The sequence below is a fragment of the Camarhynchus parvulus genome, chromosome 2, assembly GCF_901933205.1.
Source record: "Camarhynchus parvulus chromosome 2, STF_HiC, whole genome shotgun sequence".
Taxonomy (NCBI): Eukaryota; Metazoa; Chordata; class Aves; order Passeriformes; family Thraupidae; genus Camarhynchus; species Camarhynchus parvulus.
The window spans coordinates 36994448-37015201 of NC_044572.1; the positions used below are offsets into that span (position 1 = coordinate 36994448).

A 20754-nucleotide genomic window follows, 5' to 3' on the forward strand; every position below is an offset into this window, starting at 1 on the left:
GTGGTTACATTCCCTACTATAGAAATATAGGAATTCAATCTGCCATACAAAGGACCATGCTACTGTTGGGGAAATGTAGTGTAATCTCAGAAAAACAGTAGTGCACAGAGTACTGGTATTGTCTCATCTAGGCTTCTTTTTTTCTTTTTCCCATTTTGCTCTATTTTCATTTTTAATAATTGGGAGCCATAAATATAAAATAGCCCCACTTGATCAATACTATCTATCCAGGCAAAATCAAGGAGATTTTCATATGCTTTCCTGTCTGTTGGCAAGGTAAAACATCCTACTCAGTACTGCCATTGTATGACAATGCAGATTGCTTTCATTTATGTTTTTGATCAAATTCCCTGCCCTGCACAGACTGGATCAGCAGGGTCATGGCCAGACCTTGCTGTGCCATTACCCAGCCCTTCTGGCTGAGCTTTCTCTGGAGAACAGCATGCCAGAAAGCATGGAGATGAGCATGGGAGCAACCATGGTTCAGCAGGTCTTCTCTAGGTGCTAAATTCCTGCAGATTTTTTTCCCAACTTAATTGGAAGTGCTGGGACAGATACTCTAAATCTACCCCCTGCTTTTGCAGGCATTCTGTGCAAAGAGATTTCCCCCAGTTCATATTTGGATTCATCGAAATGGATGAATCCATGGATTCTGACTGAATTCATGGATGCTGACTGAGGTGGAGCGAGAATAATTTTCAGGAGGTGATTCAGTCTGTCAGGTCCCAGCTAACAAAGGGGGACCCCCAAAGAACTTTTCTAAAAATAAAATTCTGTCTGTCAGGATTATTTTCTTTTGGCAGTTCTTCCTGTATACCCAAGGAAGATTCCCAATCTCCCAAGCAAGCTGTTTAACAGGCAAAACTGGGCACACAAATAGATTTTTGTCCTTCTTTTTTCCCCAGTTTTGATTTTTGTGAAGCATTGTGTTTATGTAATTCATTCAGGTTGTGTTTTCCAGCTGGATATTTTTTCCTGCATTGTTGCTTTGGGGTTGTTTTGTTGTTTTTTTCAAATATCTGAGGCAGTAGCTAATTCTGCTTTCTCTGGCACACATAGACTGGTTTATCAAAATGAAAGGAAAGATTTAATGAACAATTTAGAAAATACTTACTGAAGCATGTTTTGAAAATTAATTCTGGTTTGTAAGTTATGTTTAGTTCTTTGAATCTTTTCTACTGTAAAAAGAAACATGTGAAAAGCTCTGAATATGTAATTACTATTATAATGATTTAGTCTTAGAATGTCAAAAAGCTTTCCAAGCATTAATTAATGGAAAGAATCAAATGATGTTGCATTGTTGCTGCAGTGCTATTCAGTGAAGAATTTTTTTAGTGACTTAATGGACTTTATAAATTATATAATTAGACCTGTAATATGCAATTCAAAACCACTTGATTTCAATGCAGAAATACAATTCTTATAATAAAAAATTGCACATAAAAATAAATATCCCAGAGACACAATACTTAATGTGCTGCATAAATTCCCACAGTTTAATGGTCTTTTTATTCTTGAAGTTATGTGAAGACTACAATGTTTTTAAGTAGATTTGTGGGGGTTTCTAGAGCTGTTTATTTAGTATAATGTTAAGTTTTCATGGTGGTGTCAGTATTATTAAAAAGGTAACTCTTTTTATGCTTTGTTTTGCAGGTTGGCTTCATGAGCTAGGAAAACGAATTGAATCTCCTTATTATGAGAATAATACACTTGGAGGCCCATCAATCAGAAGTGCCTATATAGCTGCCCTGTATTTCACTCTCAGCAGCCTCACCAGTGTTGGCTTTGGAAATGTTTCAGCCAATACTGATGCTGAAAAGATCTTCTCCATTTGCACAATGCTGATTGGGGGTAGGTACAATTAAGTGTCGTTTAAAACCTTTTCAAGGAGTTGGAAAAAGTCAAATAAAAGCTGAAATTTTGCTAACTTCCTTAAAAGAAACCACAAACAAACACAGTGGAAAGCTTAATAAAATTAATTTAAAATGGCAAAAGAAGGAAACTTTGTTTGGTTTACACTAGACAAACTCTCTCAGGCAGATATATTTCTAACCTTTTGTTCACTTATGGTGATGAAAGATGATGTTGCCCACTGAAATGCAAGTTCACATTATTAACAGAGGAAGTGGCCCAGCCATGTGTTGGGGATTTCAGTCACTTGTGGCAGATACTTTTCCAGAGAGCCAGGTACGATGTGCACACCAGCTGCAGATCCATCCCCACAGCAGCCCTGGGAATGGTGATGAGGGGAGGGGGAGGTGTGCAGCCCACAGGACAAAGTGTCTGTGAGCTGGTGTGTATCCTCATCTGAAGGACCAGACCAGAAGGAGAGAAAGGACAGAGCCAGGAGACTGTTTGGCGAGCCTTAGCATAAAAAAGAAAAATTAAAACTGCAGTTCAATTATCATTGATAAACATTTGATTCAGAATTGAATCAGAATGCAATTTTTTTGTCGTATTTGGAGCTCTTTGTGACATTTTTATTTTTGCTGATTACCTAGTTGTAGTGTTGGAGTAAGCCACATGCTCATTCATGGTCCCCTTCCTTCTGCTGAGGCACCTGGGTGCAACAAGCAGAGATTTGCAAGCCAAGTCCTTTAGAGAAAGTACCAGAAGCTCAGTCTATACGTTAATCTTCCTCCCAAAAAAAAATCAGATGTGCTATTTCATGATGTGTGCATAATACAACGCAAAGATGTCACACTGGCCGTGAGAGGCAAAAGCAAGTCACTGCTAGAGTACTCCATCCTCCCTTTTTATTTCTGCTGGCTTAGCTGTTCTGGAAATACTAGTAGGTGTTTCTCCAGGGCTAGTCAGTAAAGCCCTGGGTGTCAGCTTTGCATGATAAATTCTCCTGGCAACAACAAATTGGAAATCTGACACTTGAAAGTCAGAGAACATGACGAATTACCTGTAAGCTATATATTTGCAGCATTAAGCGGTAAAAGAATTTTTCAATTAATTATTTTCATTTTCCTCAGTCCTGAAAATGAGAGGCAATAATATAATGAATCATCCAAGAATGAAATAATTTTGGTTTTCACAATGTCACAAAACCACGAGCAGTTTATGAATTTCTTTGGTTGCAAAAAATTATAGTTTTAAAATACACCGTGGTCTCTCTTCTTTGGGGCTTTCACTACATGAAATGTGCTGTAATGAAGGAAGGAGTTTTTGCTTCTATCAAGAAATCAAGAGATCTGTATAAGGCAGTGATGAGTATTTAATTCACTTTAATATGGCAGAGCTTTCATAAATATAATTGAGTAGAATATAGAAGTATCCTAAACATTTATTTAGCCCAGTTATAACAATTTCACATTTATTTCTTGTAATATGCTTGTACATTGAATAAATTGTGAAGAACTAGTCAGGTGAGTGGAATAAGAGGGAACTGATGACTGAAAAGTGAAGTTGCTTAAAGGCAAGCAGGTAGGAGAATGGATTTATATCTGCAAGGGTCCAATGAACAAGATATGTCCAGGTTAAAATAAAAGCAGAGGAGGCTGATCTGCAGCTATTTTCTTGAGGAATTTTATTTTAGATACTTCTGAGGAAACTCAAGGAAACATGAAATAGGTAGAATGATACTGTGAAGATTGGTGAGCATGCCTTAGAAAACTCTGTTAGGAATAAGGTGCTAATCTGTATGCTTAGGGACATTATGCCTCATCATTTCTTAAAACCTATTTTAGTGTATCTTTTTGGCTGATATTTAATTTTAAAATTCCCTAATGGAAAGTGATGTTCTAAGAAAAATTGATGTCAGTTTTCAGATTTTTGACCAAGCCATTAGTTAATGAAATTTCAGGTGTAACGGATAAGGTGAGTTAGTTTATCGGTAGTTTTTGCTGTATCTCTTTAATGTATGGCACTAAAAACTGAAAAAAAAAATTAACTAAATTTACTTAAACCTTGAAAAAGTTGAAGACAGAAAAAAAAAGTGTAAACTTAACAAATAAATTGCGTATAGAATACCTTTTTCATATTTACCGGCCTTTTCACATAAATTTTTATTTTGCATAAATTTGAAATTTAAATTTTTAACAAGTCATATTCTGAAGATAAAATATCTTGTTCAATACAGTAAGTCTTCTTAAAGTTGGAAAGAAAATTTACTTATTAAAATGTAACCAGGACACCCAGCATCTAAAATATTGTCCAGATCTGCCCTCCAGCAGGTGATCATACCGTATTCTGTCTTATACTCTCCATGTTCTTTCAGCAAATAATGTGTATTTTTGTATTTAAGAGATTGGAGGCCCACTCTAGTAGTTCCAGTCCTCTATGGGGTCAGAGGTGTTCCTCTGTTCCCTATGCAAAATGTGATTTAAAGTACCTATTAAAATAAAGTCCACTGCTTGAAATATAGTTCCTAGAAGTTTTGAACTTGTCCTACTTGAGTTTAGAGAGAAGTGTAATAGGTTTTGTTACAGAAAGTAGGGTAAGTGTATGATTATTTGATAAAGAATTCTAATGCCTGTCACAGCCAAGAATAGCTTGTCATTATAAGAAGCAGTTGCCTTCCAATATATATAGGCAAAGACAGATTCTACCACAATAATAAAATTCTAGATTATATTTGTGCCTATAATAACATCACTGAGATCTCTCCACTGTCCAGCTCCTAACCTGGGAGTCTCATGAGGGACTTACATCACATGTGAGTCTTAGATTTGCATTCATACACCACCTAACACTTTATCCCAGCCCCTTTTAAAATTGATTATTCCATCCTTAAAAAGGTTACACTATTTCTTTAACCTATTTATCTGTGTCTGGCTGAATTGTTTCAGACCTAGCTGCCATATTTCTGATACAATATCCTGTATCTAATATTATACCAGTCCCTCACATTCTGTTGCTCTAGCTTCTGACATTAATGACTTAGCAATTCACTGCACCATCATGAGTAACACCTAGCTGAAATAGCTACCTATTTTTAGAAATAAATTTCCAGTTAGGCTTACTATTCTTACTACATCCATAATCTTTTTTTTTCCTATTTCTACACTGCAGTTCTTCATCTATTTCCTGCACTCCCTTCACAATAAGGACACAGATATTGTTACTAGCTCCTTTGCATTTTTCTCAGTCTGTAAAAGTTTTCTAACACTCCAAACTACAGAATTTTCTATTTCTACTATTTAAAAGTGCATCCTTTCCTCTTCCTGCTCTTTCTTGCCTCTTCTCACTCACATTGCACTTTTTTAAAGTAACAAAAAAGGTCAACAACTTGTTTGTCTCATTTATAAACCAATTCCTTTGTCACTCTGAGAAGTCCATCTGCTTTTTTTCAAGCACCATAAAGACAGATGTCTCTTTAGAGAAATAATCAAGTTTTTTAGTAATTTTGTTAAATCAACAATTTGTAGATGTGTATGTTCTATACATTAGATCATTATCACATGACAGACAATTTTTGCTGTGATTTTTCCAACTCAAATAATCAAACACATTTCTGCACACACAAACCCAGATGACCTATATTTGTAAATATGTCTTCAATTTTGCTTCTGATCTTTTTATTCTTATGCCAATCACTAATTGCAGACAAACTTCAGGATGTCAGAACAATTTTAACCATATTTTAACCATCTTATGTCCAGCAACATAAGAAATCAGGTTGTTTCTTTGAATATTTCTTTTAGCCTGAATTTCTGCTTTACAATACAGTTGTTTTCTGACTTTTTAAAATATCGCACCCAGAATACAATACATTTTTAAATGTTATTTACAACCTTCTTCCTCTACACATGGTCTGCACTCTTGATTGCTTTTATTTATATGAGTTCTCTGAAATCTGTTACATTCTATGTAGTTTCCAACTGACATTTTAGTCTAGTTTCCATACTGATTATTAGTATCTCATTGTCTTCTGAGCATACCTGCCTGCTTGTGTTTCTTCTTGTGCTTTTTGCAAAGGCCTGCAGTGACAGCACAAGTGGGAATGGTTCAAACTGAGAGCAGGTTTAGATTAGATATTGGGAGAAATTCTTTACTATGAGGGTGGTGAGGCTCAGGAAGATGCTGCTCAGGGAAGTTGTGGATGCTCCATCCCTGGCTGTGTCCAAGGCTGGGCTGGATGAGGCTTTGAGCAACCTCGTCTAGTGAAAGGTATCCCTGCTCATGGCAGGGTGATTGAAACTAGATGATCTTTAAAGTTCCTTCCAAACCAAACCATTTTATGATTCTATGATTCGGTGTTCTGTTTTCTCTTTCTCTTAGACTATGGACTTAATTTGATATAATTCTTTTGTTAGGTACCCTGAATAGATAGAATAAGTTGTTGTTCTACCCTGTCCCATGACAGTGACTTGTAGCATCTCAAACACACGAAATGAATTATCACATTAATACCACAGTATTAATATACCATTACTCAAGGAGTCTTATATTCAAAAGCTTTCTTATATCTCTTAATCAGGAAATTTTCACTCTATGAAGATGCTGTTTATGTTCTGTGTTGTTTTATTGATCAACAAATCACTCCACATTGCGTGTAATTTCTATACTTCCTAGCTCTGATGCATGCCTTGGTGTTTGGCAATGTGACTGCCATAATTCAGAGGATGTACTCCAGGTGGTCCCTTTATCACACAAGAACCAAGGATCTGAAGGACTTTATACGGGTCCATCACCTGCCACAGCAGCTAAAGCAAAGGATGCTTGAATATTTCCAAACCACGTGGTCTGTCAATAATGGAATTGATTCCAATGAGGTAACAAAATGAGGGGGGATTTGCATTTGATTGTTTTGACTATGAACTATGACTATGAGGCAAGGAGGGTGGTAACTTTTATTTTGTCATGCTGTGTTTTGTGTGAAGTTACATAGCAAAGAAAACCATACGTAAAAATAAACCTGGATTATCCCAGGGAGAGGGTACACAATTGAAAAAGCAGGTTTAAAACATCAAATAATGTAGAAAAATTCAGTCCTCTGTGATTCTCAAATGCTGAAGAGGCATTCATCAGAAACCTTTTAGATGATGCCAGCAGAAATGCTATAATGAGCATTTCTATCTTTTAGTAAACAAAATATCTACATGGGGATTTTAGGTCCTTTTTAAAGGAGGGACTTTGATGCCCTTTCCTTCCTCCTTCATCTTATTTATTCCAATACTGTAAACAAATTATTTAGGCTGAATTTTTATATTATTTATATCACTACCTTTTTTAATATTCCACAGTGTAACTTGAGAGTGAAATCAAAAGACAGATTTCTGGTGGTGTCTGTGCTTGCTTGTTTTAAATTACTTATCCAGGTTATGAGTTACTGTACTGCAGGAGAAATAATAGCTTCTCTCTGCTGGAGTGTTATTTGAATGGAGCACTCCCTTTAGGTTTCTTGTTATCTGTGTTATAAAACTCAGTGGTCTCTAAAGATAATGTGGAAATAAGCAGAAAGATTTGGGGTTTGGAACATTCTTTTCCTGATAAATTCTTTCTGTGTTGTGCACAGCACAAAGAATGGGATTTTCAACAGCATCTTAGCAACAGAAGGAGCTTAGTAAGATTTGCAAAGGTACAAAAGTGACTTAGATGTCAAAGCTTTCCTAGATGTGGTTAATGATCTCCTTCAGCTTTTGTACTTTCTGTACCTGTAGTCACACTGAAAGTGAGTGACTGCTGTACTACAACCACAGCTCCTGGAGAGACCATCAGTCTTTCATTATTTCCCTCCTATGGATAAAGCGCCTTGTCTGAGCCCACCTGGTCAAGCACTGGCTGATTGCCCTGTTCAGATGCCACATCCCCTCAAACTACAAAAAAAACCCTATATTTGTGGGCTTGCAGCTTGGAAGGAAAAAGTGAGACCCCAGGGTCTTTTCGTTTCCGTAGGTTCTTTCATTGAACGTGCAACTTGTCTCCATTCCTTTCCCACCCCTCCTTCAGCGTCCAGTTACATTGTTTAAAAATGAAAATGACAACAAGAAAAAAACACATTCAAAGCAGGTGGTTCTTTTAGTTATTCCTGTTGCAGGGGTTTCACTATAGAAGAGGTAATACTGCATATTGATGAATTTTATAGAATTCTCTGTTTTCATTGCATATATCACTGTATAAAATGGTATACCTGAGCAGCTTACTGTGTTCTATCACAGAGAAGAACTTGGACAAACTTAAACTGTGCATTAGAGGGGATTCATACAAACAGTATTGTTGCCCTTTTTTCCTGAGGGTTTTTTTTTTGGGGTGTTTTTTTGTTTGGTTTTTTTTTCTTTTCTTTTTTTTTGGGTGAGGCTTTTGGGGATTTTTTTTTTTTAATAGTTAAAAGGCATTTATTTATTCATGTTTTTCCTTTAATTTATGGTGTTAAAATTTCTTAAAATAACACATCTCATCAAGGGGATAAGAAAAAGCAGAGGGAAGTATTTGGGACAGTATGACATGTGCCACACCACTAAATCAGGCCACTTCTGCAAAAGTGGAAACAAATAATTTTACAAATTTTCTCTTTTTCACCTTTTTTTTTCTTCTTTTGGACAGCTTTTAAAAGACTTCCCAGACGAGCTGCGTTCAGACATCACCATGCACTTGAACAAGGAGATTTTGCAGCTTTCCCTTTTCGAGTGTGCCAGTCGTGGTTGCCTCAGGTCTCTGTCTCTGCACATCAAAACCTCCTTCTGTGCTCCTGGGGAATACCTCCTGCGGCAGGGAGATGCCCTGCAAGCGATCTACTTTGTGTGCTCAGGTTCCATGGAAGTCCTGAAGGACAGCACTGTGCTGGCAATCCTTGGTACGTTCACAATCATAGACTCGAAGAGGAAGAATTGTCCCCCAGTGCAGGAGAATCTTCACTACTAACTGGTGGCTAAGTGTGTCCTAATTGTCTGATGGGAAAGAATTGGCTTAGTTTTAATCTGCAATACCTATTCTATGAACACTCCTATTATTTTCATTTTTTTAGTTTTAACTTCCTTCTATTTTGACCTAAAGAGCTTTCCATTACCAGATTGTTAGCTGTGCAGTATTTCACTTCTGGCTTCCTTATACTCATTCTCTCTTCTTTTCATGTAAACAGGTACTTGCAAGCTTTTGACACAGCTTGCTGCTTTCTGCTATATTTGGTGGTGGTATTGACAGCTCAAAGAACAATGATCATCAGTGCCTAAATCTTTCATGAAAATTAGTGTCCAGGCAATGCTCCCACTAATGCTCCCAAGTCAAGAAAGCAATAAGAGACTATTTTTTCATTCTTTGGCACTTGCCTATAAACACCCCTTGCAGAAAAGCCATGTGGTGGAAAACAAGTGTTGCTGGCTCTGCTCCCCAAAGCTACTTCATGCTAACTGATGCTGTCTGCAGTCATCTGAGTATATTGGAACTGAGAAAGGCCAGAAATTCTGCTCTAATAAATTTTCAGTTGCTGTTTGCAAGATGACTGTTTTTACTCATTGAGGTTTAAGCATCTCTACCTATAAATTTCTGTGATTTGCCTCAATCTAAGTCCTACTAAAGAAATTCTCTTTATCTTCAGCTAAAGGATGATTAGACCTGTCTCAGTTAATGTTTATGAAGTTCTTTGGCAAAATAAAGTATAAAATTTTACTCTAAAAGAATAGAATTATTTTATTATTATTTTAATATCTCTTTAGATTTAAATGTCTTCTTTCTAATAACTTTTAATATTCTTATAAAACAGAGTTAAAAAGAACATTTCCTTTTTTGCTTTTCTTCCTGTTTTGTGGGATTACACTAGACCGTTGATAATGGAAGCTTCTGGTCTTCTGTAATTGAATTTCCTTAATTTTACTAAAATGCACTTCATTGGTCTTTTTTAGAATATATAAATGTGATGCAGGTCCTATTTGTTTCAGAACTCTGATTCTGTTCGATTGACAGACCACATCACTCCATCTCTTGTTTGTTTTTAGGAAGTTTAAGAATCTCTTGATTTCATTGGATCACATAGATCAGAGGCATAAAATATGACTTAAAATAAAAAAGCTAAAAGTCAGCAAGAGTTCAAGAGGTAGTTCCATTGGGACTATGATTTTTCATTAATGATTCTATCTTCAGGCACTTCTGAAAGTGTTAATTAAAGCATCATTGTGTAATGGTGACAATCAAAACAACAAGAGATTAGAGGATTTCTGAGAGAAGTTAATGAAATCATAATGCAAAAAACATAAACATAACAGAAAAATAATGGTTTTTTACAGCGAATGGGAGCTTCATCATTTAAACCTAATTAACACCAACAGAAGGTGAATGCATCAAATATGTAGGTCCCTATGGGAAATTGTGTTGCTGATGTCATGTAAATTCAAGACAGCAGTTTTTTTCCCTGACAATGCTGAGTTACTTGCAGTTCCCAGAATATTTTAGAATTCTGTCCTGATTCTAATTCTAGTGGATTAGTTTTTGTTTACTGAACCATTCTCACTAACAAGCAGTGCAGCAACAACTCAGTAAAATGCTCTCATTAAATACACCTTTGCCTCCTCTAGAGACTATTATTTTATCTCTAATAATGATGGTTAGGATATATTTTATGGTAAAATATGTTTTAATATGAGTTATGGACTGTTTGAGCATATATCTTTGATTTGCTAAAAATATTTGTTGAAAAATATCCATTATAAGAACATTTATAACTTTGACTACATGTCCCTGATTTATCGAAAAACAGATGTGTCTGTGAGAAACATGTATATATAAGCTTGTTATCCAATTAAAGCAAAAAGAAAAGAGCTACTAAGAATAGCTGAAATTATTCTGTTACATAACAAATGTTGACATTCAAGGTAGAATCAGTTAATCACTTCATTAATTCTACATGAAACTTCAGGTTACTACCTAGAGCCTTTGCTGCACGATTTTCATTTGAAAAATAAAAATATATTAGCACTAGCAGACCAATTTTAGGATCTTTAAGCCTGAAATTACTTCAAAATTTTAACTACAAGCCAATAAAAATCTATCATTTTCTCCAAAATGTTTATGCAGTATGGATACTAATACTGTTCATATATCTAAAAAGTTTCTAATTAAGATGTTTAAGGATCAGTTTTAGTATATTTGAAATATTCTTTCCCTTGTCCACATAAAAAACCCGCAATGAATTAACACTGACAGCCCTTTGCTTAATAGAATTGAAGAAATCTAAGGAATTGTTGATATTTACAGTAAAATGTAAAAGTGTATTACTGCTTAGCTTTATGCTATATTTTATTATGTAGCAGCACGTGTTGAGCAAAGACAGATGTTATTGTTACCTATCAAATTTCTCTTTCCCAGACTGACCTAATCTCATATTAGCTCTCATTTAGGCTAACAGATTTTTAAGAGACACCAAAGTAGCATTAACATATTCCTAGCATAAGAGAAAATCCCTCCCTACCTTGAATTATGATATGTACTGTTGAGAAAGGTGTTCAAGCTCCACATAAATAAGAAAAAAACTATTTTAAGGTACTAAAAATGTTATTTTAAAGAGTAAAACTATCCTATTTAAGAAGGTTCAGGGATGGTTGACTGATCAGTTTAACTTACTCTGCAAGCTGACCATTTCCTGTGTAATACACAGTTGGAATCACATGCTGGGTGGATTTTCCAATGTGACAGTCTTAACTTACGATTTATTCATCACAGAATGATGTAAGATCGAAGGGATCTTCAGATCTCCAGAAGCTAACCAACTTAAACCTGCTTAAGCAGGGCAAATTTATGTCAGTCGTATTGACTATGTCCAGGCAAGTTTTGAACATCTCCAAGGACGCTCACAATTCCACAGCCTCTTTGGGCTGGTTGTTCCATGATTTCCTGACTTTCATGTCCTGATTTGGAGTGAGAATTTAAACCCTGTGCCCAGTACATCTTGCCCCATGCACTCTGAAGAGAAAGTTAACTCTGTTTTCTCTACAGTTTTGTGCTGGGCTGTTGAAGACAGCAATAATATCCTTCCTTTGCCTTTTCTTTGAAAGATGAAGCAATAGCCCATTTTTTCAGCCTTTTCTCCTAAATCATATTCCTTAGTCCCTGATTCTTGATACCCTGTTTTTGACTCACTCTAATATGTCAATATTATGTCTTCTACTGGGAAGCCCAAAAGTAGACACAATGCTCCAGATGAAGCATGGCAAATATAGAGGAAAAGAGTAATTTCCTGGGGCTTGCTGGCTCCACTCTTGCTAATGCTGCACAGCAGGTCCTTGAACTCCTTTGCTGCAAGGACGCATTGTTGGCTCATGTTCAGCTTGTCCACAAAGACCCCCAGGGCTTTCCTGCAGAGCTGCTGCCCACCTGGTCAGTTCCCAGTCCATACTGCTCTAGGGAAGATTTTCATCCCAGGTACGGGACTTGGCATTTGGTTTTGTTGGACTTCACGATATTCCTAGCAGCCATTTCATCTTTCATTGAGGTCCTCCTAAATGCCAACTTTGTCCTTCAGTATCATCAACCAATTCCCCCAGCCTGGTATCGCCCATGACTTGCTGAGAATGCACTCCATCACACTCTCCAGGTCTTTAACGAAGACCATCTGCTTTAACTTTTGGGGAAAACCTCTAGTTCAATGACTGCACTTTGGAATTTATACCTCAGATCAGATATTTATGGAAGCTTTTAACTATAAAATATTTGTGCTTCTCAGCATATGGTCAATTGAGATTTTCAATACAGCCAGTATTCTAATTGCCCATAAATAAAAAGAAAACCAGCACAAGAATTCTTTCTTAAGCAATTTTTCCTTCTTGACAGAACCTTTAAAATTCTACCTTAACACCTGCACATTTTAAGACACACACAAAAACACCTGACAACATCTTTTTTTGAAAAATAATTGCACCTGTTATTAGTTACTGGTGTAAATCTTCATTTTATATATATTTAATTTATTCCTCTCTTAAATCAGCCAGTTACCTGTCTGGAAATTAGTTTTTGTACCTCCAATTAATTGTGTATAAGTTTGCACCTGCAAAAAGAGGAAAAAAAATTAGTCTATGATCCTTTAAGATAATATTAATTAAAAAAGGTGTTAATAACAATGGGATTTCAGGTTCAAGTATAGCAATTACATTAAACAGCTTTATGATTCAAAAACTTAAAGAATTTACTCTTTGAAGATAATTATTTTTGTATTCTCTTTCAGGTAAAGGAGATTTAATTGGAGCAAACCTATCCATTAGGGATCAAGTTATTAAAACAAACGCAGATGTTAAAGCTCTAACATACTGTGACCTCCAATGTATTATACTCAAAGGTCTCTTTGAAGTGCTGGACCTGTACCCAGAGTATGCTCACAAGTTTGTTGAAGACATCCAGCATGATCTCACTTACAATCTAAGAGAAGGCCATGAAAGTGATGTAAGTATCTTTAAAGGTCTCTGCAGTTATTGTAATCTTTCAGGTGTTTCACACACCTCAGTAATTTCTTATAATTTTGTCCCAGGAAAGACATAATACGCAAATTGTGTTGAAGGAACCACTGATTCCATTTGTTTGATAATTCAGATATTACCTACATTAATTTTTTATCAGTTAGTCAGATCATAAATATCCAACAACCTCTTTGCTTCTCATTTTCCATAGCATCATCCATGAGACAAAATTCTTTGTTTTTTTAAATATTTTTTGTTTATATCTAAAAATAATCATAGTTATGTAAGCTATGTGTCCAAATAAAGGGCTTTAGCCATACCTTTTCTAGAAGGTCATGTGCCAGCCTAATGAACACTCATTTCATACATCATTGGTTATCGCTTTTAGTAAAGAATGTCATCACACACACTGAAAATAAAAAACTGTTTTTTCCCATACACTGCAATTAAAATGTGCTTTTCCACTTAAATGATTACTTTATTTTTGAAATAAAAAGGCAAAACAAACAAAAACCCCAAGCAAATACAAAACAAGAAGAAATTCCAGATAAAGCACTCCTGAAAGGCTTCAGTACAGACTCACCAAAGTACTTTCACTGATTGTATGATTACCTTCATTATTATAGAGAAAATGTGTAGATTTGGATTTTAATATTAAAAAGCTTTTATGACATCTCTCTTTTTCTAACTTTATCACATGAATGCTCAAAGACAAATATAGCTAAAGATTCAATTTGGTGTTTAACCGTTCAGGTGTTTGTTTTGTTTTGTTCTTCTCCTAACGCAGAGAGAAGCAACATTGGAAAAACATGAATTTTCACTAGGATACTCTCAAAACAGGGGACAAAATAATGCCAGGGAAGAGTGCACCAAAATACTTTTCTGTGCAAAACCCAATGAGTTTGATATATGTGCTGATTTTTCTACATAGCTTACTATTAGGTGCACTTTGGTGCCAGTGTTTCCACAGCAACACTCTATTAAACCATTGCAGCAGAAAGGAGCCCATATATAAGTGTGTACTTCTGGAGAGGAAAATAACCAGGGTATCTCATTTGTTTTTCTCTTGAAATGTCTCCAAACTTCCTGCTGCTGAAAACAGCAGCTGGGACTACACAGCTGTTCTGAGAGCCTGGTGATCAGTTTGTTTAACACTTTTCCCTCAGGGAGGAATGTTTGATCTGAAAAGGAGTAAAACTCCATGCAAAGATAGGGTTTGAAGATTATTTCTTTCCCCTCTACAGTTTTGTTATGGAACTTGATGGATCCCATCAATGTGTTGCTTAATGCTTTTCTGTATGGTGACAAATCTGGGGGTCACCCTCTCAGATGCATTCAGGTTTAATAAATTCAGGGACAACTTTTGCCAATTAAAGTCAGCTGGGTGATGTAGAGACTCTGCTAAGAGCAAGCCTACAGCAGCCTTGAAGGCGAGTGTTTCTCAGGCTCTATGAGGGATTTAAAGTAATGTGGGACACATCCAAGTAACTTTTCTGCCTTAAAGTAGAAAATATTTAGAGCATTTTTGACTCTATGCCATATGTTCATGGTATGATCTGTTACCTTAAAATTAAAGGAAAAAAATATCCTGAGATAGAATAGCATCCAGTGTCACAGGCAGATAAACAGAATCCAAGACAGATTATGATTGTCACTTTTGCCTACATCCTCTGCTTAACTATCCCCTCAGCTACTATTTCTCTTGCATTAGAACATCTCATTTCTATTCCAACCATTTTACTTACCAATAAGGATAAACAGCATAAATAAGGCAGCCAAAAATTGTACTACCACAAAAACAGGGTTCAAAAAATGAGGGCAGATATCTATGTCAGTAGCAAGTGTTCCTGGTCAACCACTCACTTTGCTTCAGCAGGAAAATACCCTGTCTTTGCTTCAGCTGGAATATCCTTGCAAACAGAAAAAAATTGGAGTTATCTGATGCTTACTCTCAGAGAAAAGTAAGAAGTTTTCAGATGTAGAGTTTGTGGGTGTGTTAATATGGCTTCTTGCTTCTTTTTGTTGGTTTTTTTTTTGGTTTTTTTTGTTGTTTTTTTTTTTTTGTTTGTTTGTTTGTTTTTTTTTTTAATCCAGCACTTAGGAATGGTGTTATGGAAGAGCTTCTCAGCTAGGCCACTGTATCTGAATTCCCTCTCCCTAATATACGGAGATTTTACTTTTGAGAGTATCTGTGATTTCTTTATGGGATTTTTAGTTTGGAGAACTTTTCCATAGTTAAACAGTAGATCTGCTCATTTGAATAAGTCTGTTTCTCACTCTCTTTTTCTTGGATGCTTTAAATGACTGTAAATCTGTAGCTGAATGTGAATTTAATACTTAAAATGAATCACCAGCAGTATTTAGGGTCAGGTGAACTGCAGGGTGAAATAACATGAATTTCCCTACTATGACTTGTGACCTGTCTTTCAGTCTTGACCTAAAATGTTATTGCATTTTCTGTCAAAGTCCACAAAATCTATTGTAGGTTTAAGATTTATTAAAACTTTAAGCCAGCATTAAAAACCTGAGAATGAATAAGAATTTATTCCTGGTTGTTCACTATCCCCTTTCCACTTCATTGCTCTGACTAAAATTGAATCAGAGATTCGAACTTAATTAGAAGAACATGGACAAAAAAGGGGTGAGAAGTCATCTGTAGTGTCCTTCTCTTGAAGTATCAAAATTGGATACTTGGAAGATTACATATCTTCCCTACATACACAAACACAAAAATAAAATATTTAATTTTGTTTTCTTCATTCATTTGCAAGTCTAAGAGGATATACAATGATGTGGTTCATCTGCACTAAACTCCGAGTAAGGTACGACTGTGGAAAAGGCTCAAGGACTTCCATAGTTGTGTCCCTTTCCAGTAAAATGAGGAGATGCAACCCGCTCTCCCAGTAACAAGTAGAAACTGTAACTGTCTGGTTATAGACGGAAAGAGCTGTTTAGCAATCTTGGGAGGAAAGCCCAGATTTCAAGTATAGGAGCAGACAACTCTTTCAGGCTGCAATGAGTAAAAGGTAGAGAAACAGACACAGAATCGGAGAGATACAGTTTGAAAAATTCCTCATGATAACTCTTAAGCCAGGAATTGCTAATTGTTTTATTATTTAAACCATTGTGTGTTCAGCCACACTAGCAGTGTTATTTTGCCATCTTTTTATACATTTTCATCACAGCAAAATATGAACTAGGAAAAGAGACTTTTTGTTGATTTTGCATATTCTACCCCTTGGTTTCTTTACTCCCTTTTGATCAATAAACCAACAACTGTGGTTTTAAATGCATTCAAATATTAGGGACAGTTAAAAAATACTAATTTTTCTGGTAGCTGGAGCTGACATTAAAACAATTCACCCATTTCAACCAATTTATCTAGGTCTGCGACTATGTTGTCATAGTAAGGAAATAGTTTGCTGAGTGACACAGATTTTGACACATGCCTCACCCTATCTGTATAATTTTTCACTATGAATTACAGATTTCATATGTATTAGGCAGTGAGAGTGTCCCATATCTGATTTGATAAAACTGAGCACTCAGAAGAAGGTTTTTAAAAGGTATGTGGATACATCTATACCCATCCATTAATATGGCAGAAACTTGAAATTATTTTGTTATCCACCAGCCTTGGAAAATATGTTATTTGATGCATTTAGAGAGTCCAGCAGCTGCTCATAACTCTGACTTATCCTATGAATATCCTATGAAGAACTCAGAATAAGTCACTGTTTGGACAATATATTTGTAGGCTTTGGGAGAGTTTATTGTTTCTGATTATTTCTTATATACACGCAAAAGAATTTACAGGGTAGACAACATTTTTCATATTAAAAAAAAAAGGCTCGTTAGAGTCACACTCATAAAAAGAACAAGAAGCCTCCTTGACACCTATACCATCAAGCTATAATTCAGTCCCAGAGGAAGACAAGGCACATGCAGGCACAATCTTTGTCTCACTAAAGCTGTATCTATGTGAGTCATTTTCAAAAGTTATATTCCTGAAGAGCTAAAAATCTCTGTTTGTAGACAGGCCTTGCAACTAAAAAAGAATCTACTTTTCCTTTTGTAGGCTTAAAATTAATGTTCTGGCTCCAAGAAAAGCTTTTCCTTCCCCTCTCCCCAAAGAAGAAGCTGTTCTCTAAAATGAAAACACTCTGCGAAGCATGAGGAAGGGTTGATTCCGTCAGTGCATCACAGTGTAAATGAAACATAAGGACAAGGTTTCATGAAAATATGGTAGATTTCTTCTCCAGTAGGGAACATAGAGTCTTAGTGCACTGTAGCCAGGCTCCTTGATAATAAAATAAATAAATAGACAAATACATTTTAAAAGGCAATCTAGCAACCAAGAAGCAATAAAACCAAAGACTCTGCCCCCATCTTCCCTCTGGAAAGCATTATCTTACAAATAGGGATTAATTCTTGTCCTTTGAAGAGGCTGGTGTTTAGAATTTATTAAATTTTAATGACTGACTTGTGAGGAATTTTTAATATAATAAAGCTCAGTTTGTTATTAGCAATATCTAAGAAATTCCAAGGGATGCTCCTCATTTTCTATTGGAAAATCTGACAACTGACCAAATCAATTGTTTGTAAAGGTGAAAGCAGCTCTAAGCTCTGGAGCACACAATAGAGAGCACAGCTTGGGAAGAAAAATATCTACAGATTCTAATCTAAAATATACTAAGCTTTCTGGTTCATTCCAGCTAAGCCTTAAGTATTTTAAAAGCATACGAGTAATTCCTCTCCATGTCATTTTAGCTGCTTATTTGAAGACTTTTATCTTTCTTTCTTCAAACTGTTGGCATTGCCCTTGTAGTCAAAAAATGAATAGCAAAAAATATTTTTGAATGCGAGCACAAAATTGAGATTAAATCCTGCCTTGCCACTGTTTGGTTAGCTAGTAGATTATATATTTGACAGGAATTCATTCTTGCCTTTTTAGTCATGCATTTTCTAGATCTAGATTTCTACTATAGGTAATCTGAATTTATGAATACTGTTTTCCAATATAGCAATAACAATTTCTATTATATATTTCATTATCTATTATGAATCAGCATTGAAAGTAGTGTGAAATTTCAGATTTTTTTAATGCACTGTCTGCATAGAAAATAGTATTTCACTTTAAAGGAGCAAACAACTTATCATATTTGCTACTCTATAAACATTAAGAAAAAAAAGTCAGTTTTTTTAAAAGTTTTTTTTCACTTTGGCAAGATTTATGAGATAAAAAAACCTGATAGAAACAGTCACATGATTACTTATTTATCAAAAAGCAGGGCGCCCCCAGCACAGGGAATGATTGGCATCTGACTCCATTGATTCAGAAGGCTGAACAATTGCTTAATTAATCTCTATTATATTACATTATGCTATACTATGACTATACTACAAAGAATACTAAAGAAAACTCGTGACTGTCTCCCGACAGTCAGGACACAGCTTTTTCCAATTGGCCAAGGAAAAAAAATAATCCTCAGCAGAATCCAACTGACAAATAACTTCAGGTAAACAATCTTCCTAACACATTCCACATGTGCAAAACAACAGGAGCAGCAAGTAGAGATAAGACTTGTTTTTCTCTTCTTGTCTCTGTGCTTCTCCAGGAAAAAACCCTGAGAGAGAGAATTATGTCTCTCTGTTCAAAGAATGTGAATGCCACACTTATTGATGAGTTAACTTCCAAAGTAAAAAACAAACAAACAAACAAACAAACAAAAAAACACCAAACCAACTTATTTCATGGGCATTACCTGCCTGTTTATAATAAAAGTCATGCATTGAAAAAATGAATTTCCAAATAATCTCTTAACTGCATTGCCATACTTAGTCACTATTCCTCTACTCCAGCCTAGATCCCAGTTCATTCTGCACACTGTAGGACAATCACAGGTTGCAAAATATTTTTAATAATAAGTAATTTTCATAGAACATTTCCCAAATAATTCCAACCAACTTTTCAATAGTGGAGATGTTTTTTTTCACACCACCCAGCAACCATGTAAAATGAAGTGGTTTACCTTAAAAAAGTCAATCAGTCCTTTTTTAACAGTAGGGCTGGATAAATTTGAGGAAAACTTGTAATTTTTAAATATGCTTAGAGCATATTAAGCACCCACCTTTGTCCGTAAATTATCTGGTGGAAGATCATGTATTATTATTGCTGGTGTTTATTGTCAGTAAGTATAATCTTGCGGAATAAGTGACCAGTCAATGCCAGGTTTTGTGTTTCTATACAATTATTACAACAGATAGAATATAGAATTGAATAAATCACTTAAAGCAATGGAAGACTAGTATTTTACCTGTATAATTATTCAAAAAGCAAAACCCAACAAACAACTAAAATAATTTTTAAACTGTGAACCAACTGTTTATGGTCTTTCCTCCACGTGCACATGGTTCCCTTTGCTCTAGTTGTTCTGGTAGAAGCCCTAAGTGAGTGATGGCTGAACAGCCACTGCTTCTGCCCAAAAGACACCATATATTAATTTTTCCTTTATACCTCTTGATATGAAGTGGAGTCTATAAATTTCTCAACTTCTCAGTGATTATAGTGTAGGAATGAAGGTGCTCCTCATACTGTCAAAAACTAAATTAATTTTAAAACTGGTAACATATAATTAACTTTGATTCCTCAGTTATAATGAACTGTGCATGGACTACTCTCCAATTAGAGTTGTTGTCAAGTATAACTCAGGGCTCTTGCATCTTACAAGCTACTCAGATTTTTCATTTATACTTCTGGGGTGATCTGGAATTTTTTTTTCATTCTTCCCCGCCCCCCACCACCCCCTTCTTCTTCACAAAAAAAGTCACTCTATTGCTGAACAAGGTTGCACTCACACAATGTCATTTACACAACTCAAATTCTTTATTCCTATGGAACAAATCATGCAGCTGTACATGAGTGTGAGCACTGGCAAAAAGCAAACAAAATCAAAGGAGTTCATTCACCTGTTTTACACTTCATTTTCATTATTAAATGGATGAGATGTATTTTGGGAATGAGCTCTGTCCAATAACTCTCTGTAAGATATTCCACAGGTCTCCTACTTGTATTCATGACAGTAAGTATATTTTGGTGGGTCTTTGGCTATTAAGTTGGATGCTAGTTTCAAACAAGGATGTGTGCTGTAATAGCCTCCTCCCTGTGCAGGGTTACAGTCGGTCCTTCCTCCAAACCCTCAGCCTGACAATGAACTTCTTCACTTACAATGGGAGCAAGGCTGACCTGAAGCTATAGTGTAGGCCAGTCTGATGCCTTTTTTTCTAGTCTGGTAGCTCATAAAGTATTTTTTCTAGCAGTTACTGGTGAGCCTGATGTGTGGTGCCTCTGAGCCATCTTCTCCCCCCACTACCTCTCAAGACAATCACCTCACTGTTGTGTTTCTAATATATTCTTCAATATGGT

General features: G+C 35.7%; 1 protein-coding gene across 1 annotated transcript in view; it reads left to right on the forward strand.

The window, feature by feature from the left end:
• The window catches only part of KCNH8 (potassium voltage-gated channel subfamily H member 8), a 176421-nt gene that overhangs the window by 129424 nt on the left and 26243 nt on the right, over window positions 1-20754 (forward strand). The window contains exons 8-11 of the mRNA XM_030943733.1: window positions 1654-1851; window positions 6523-6722; window positions 8494-8743; window positions 13100-13314. Of these exons, the coding sequence (XP_030799593.1) occupies window positions 1654-1851; window positions 6523-6722; window positions 8494-8743; window positions 13100-13314 (863 nt within the window). The remainder of the gene's footprint in view (window positions 1-1653; window positions 1852-6522; window positions 6723-8493; window positions 8744-13099; window positions 13315-20754) is intronic.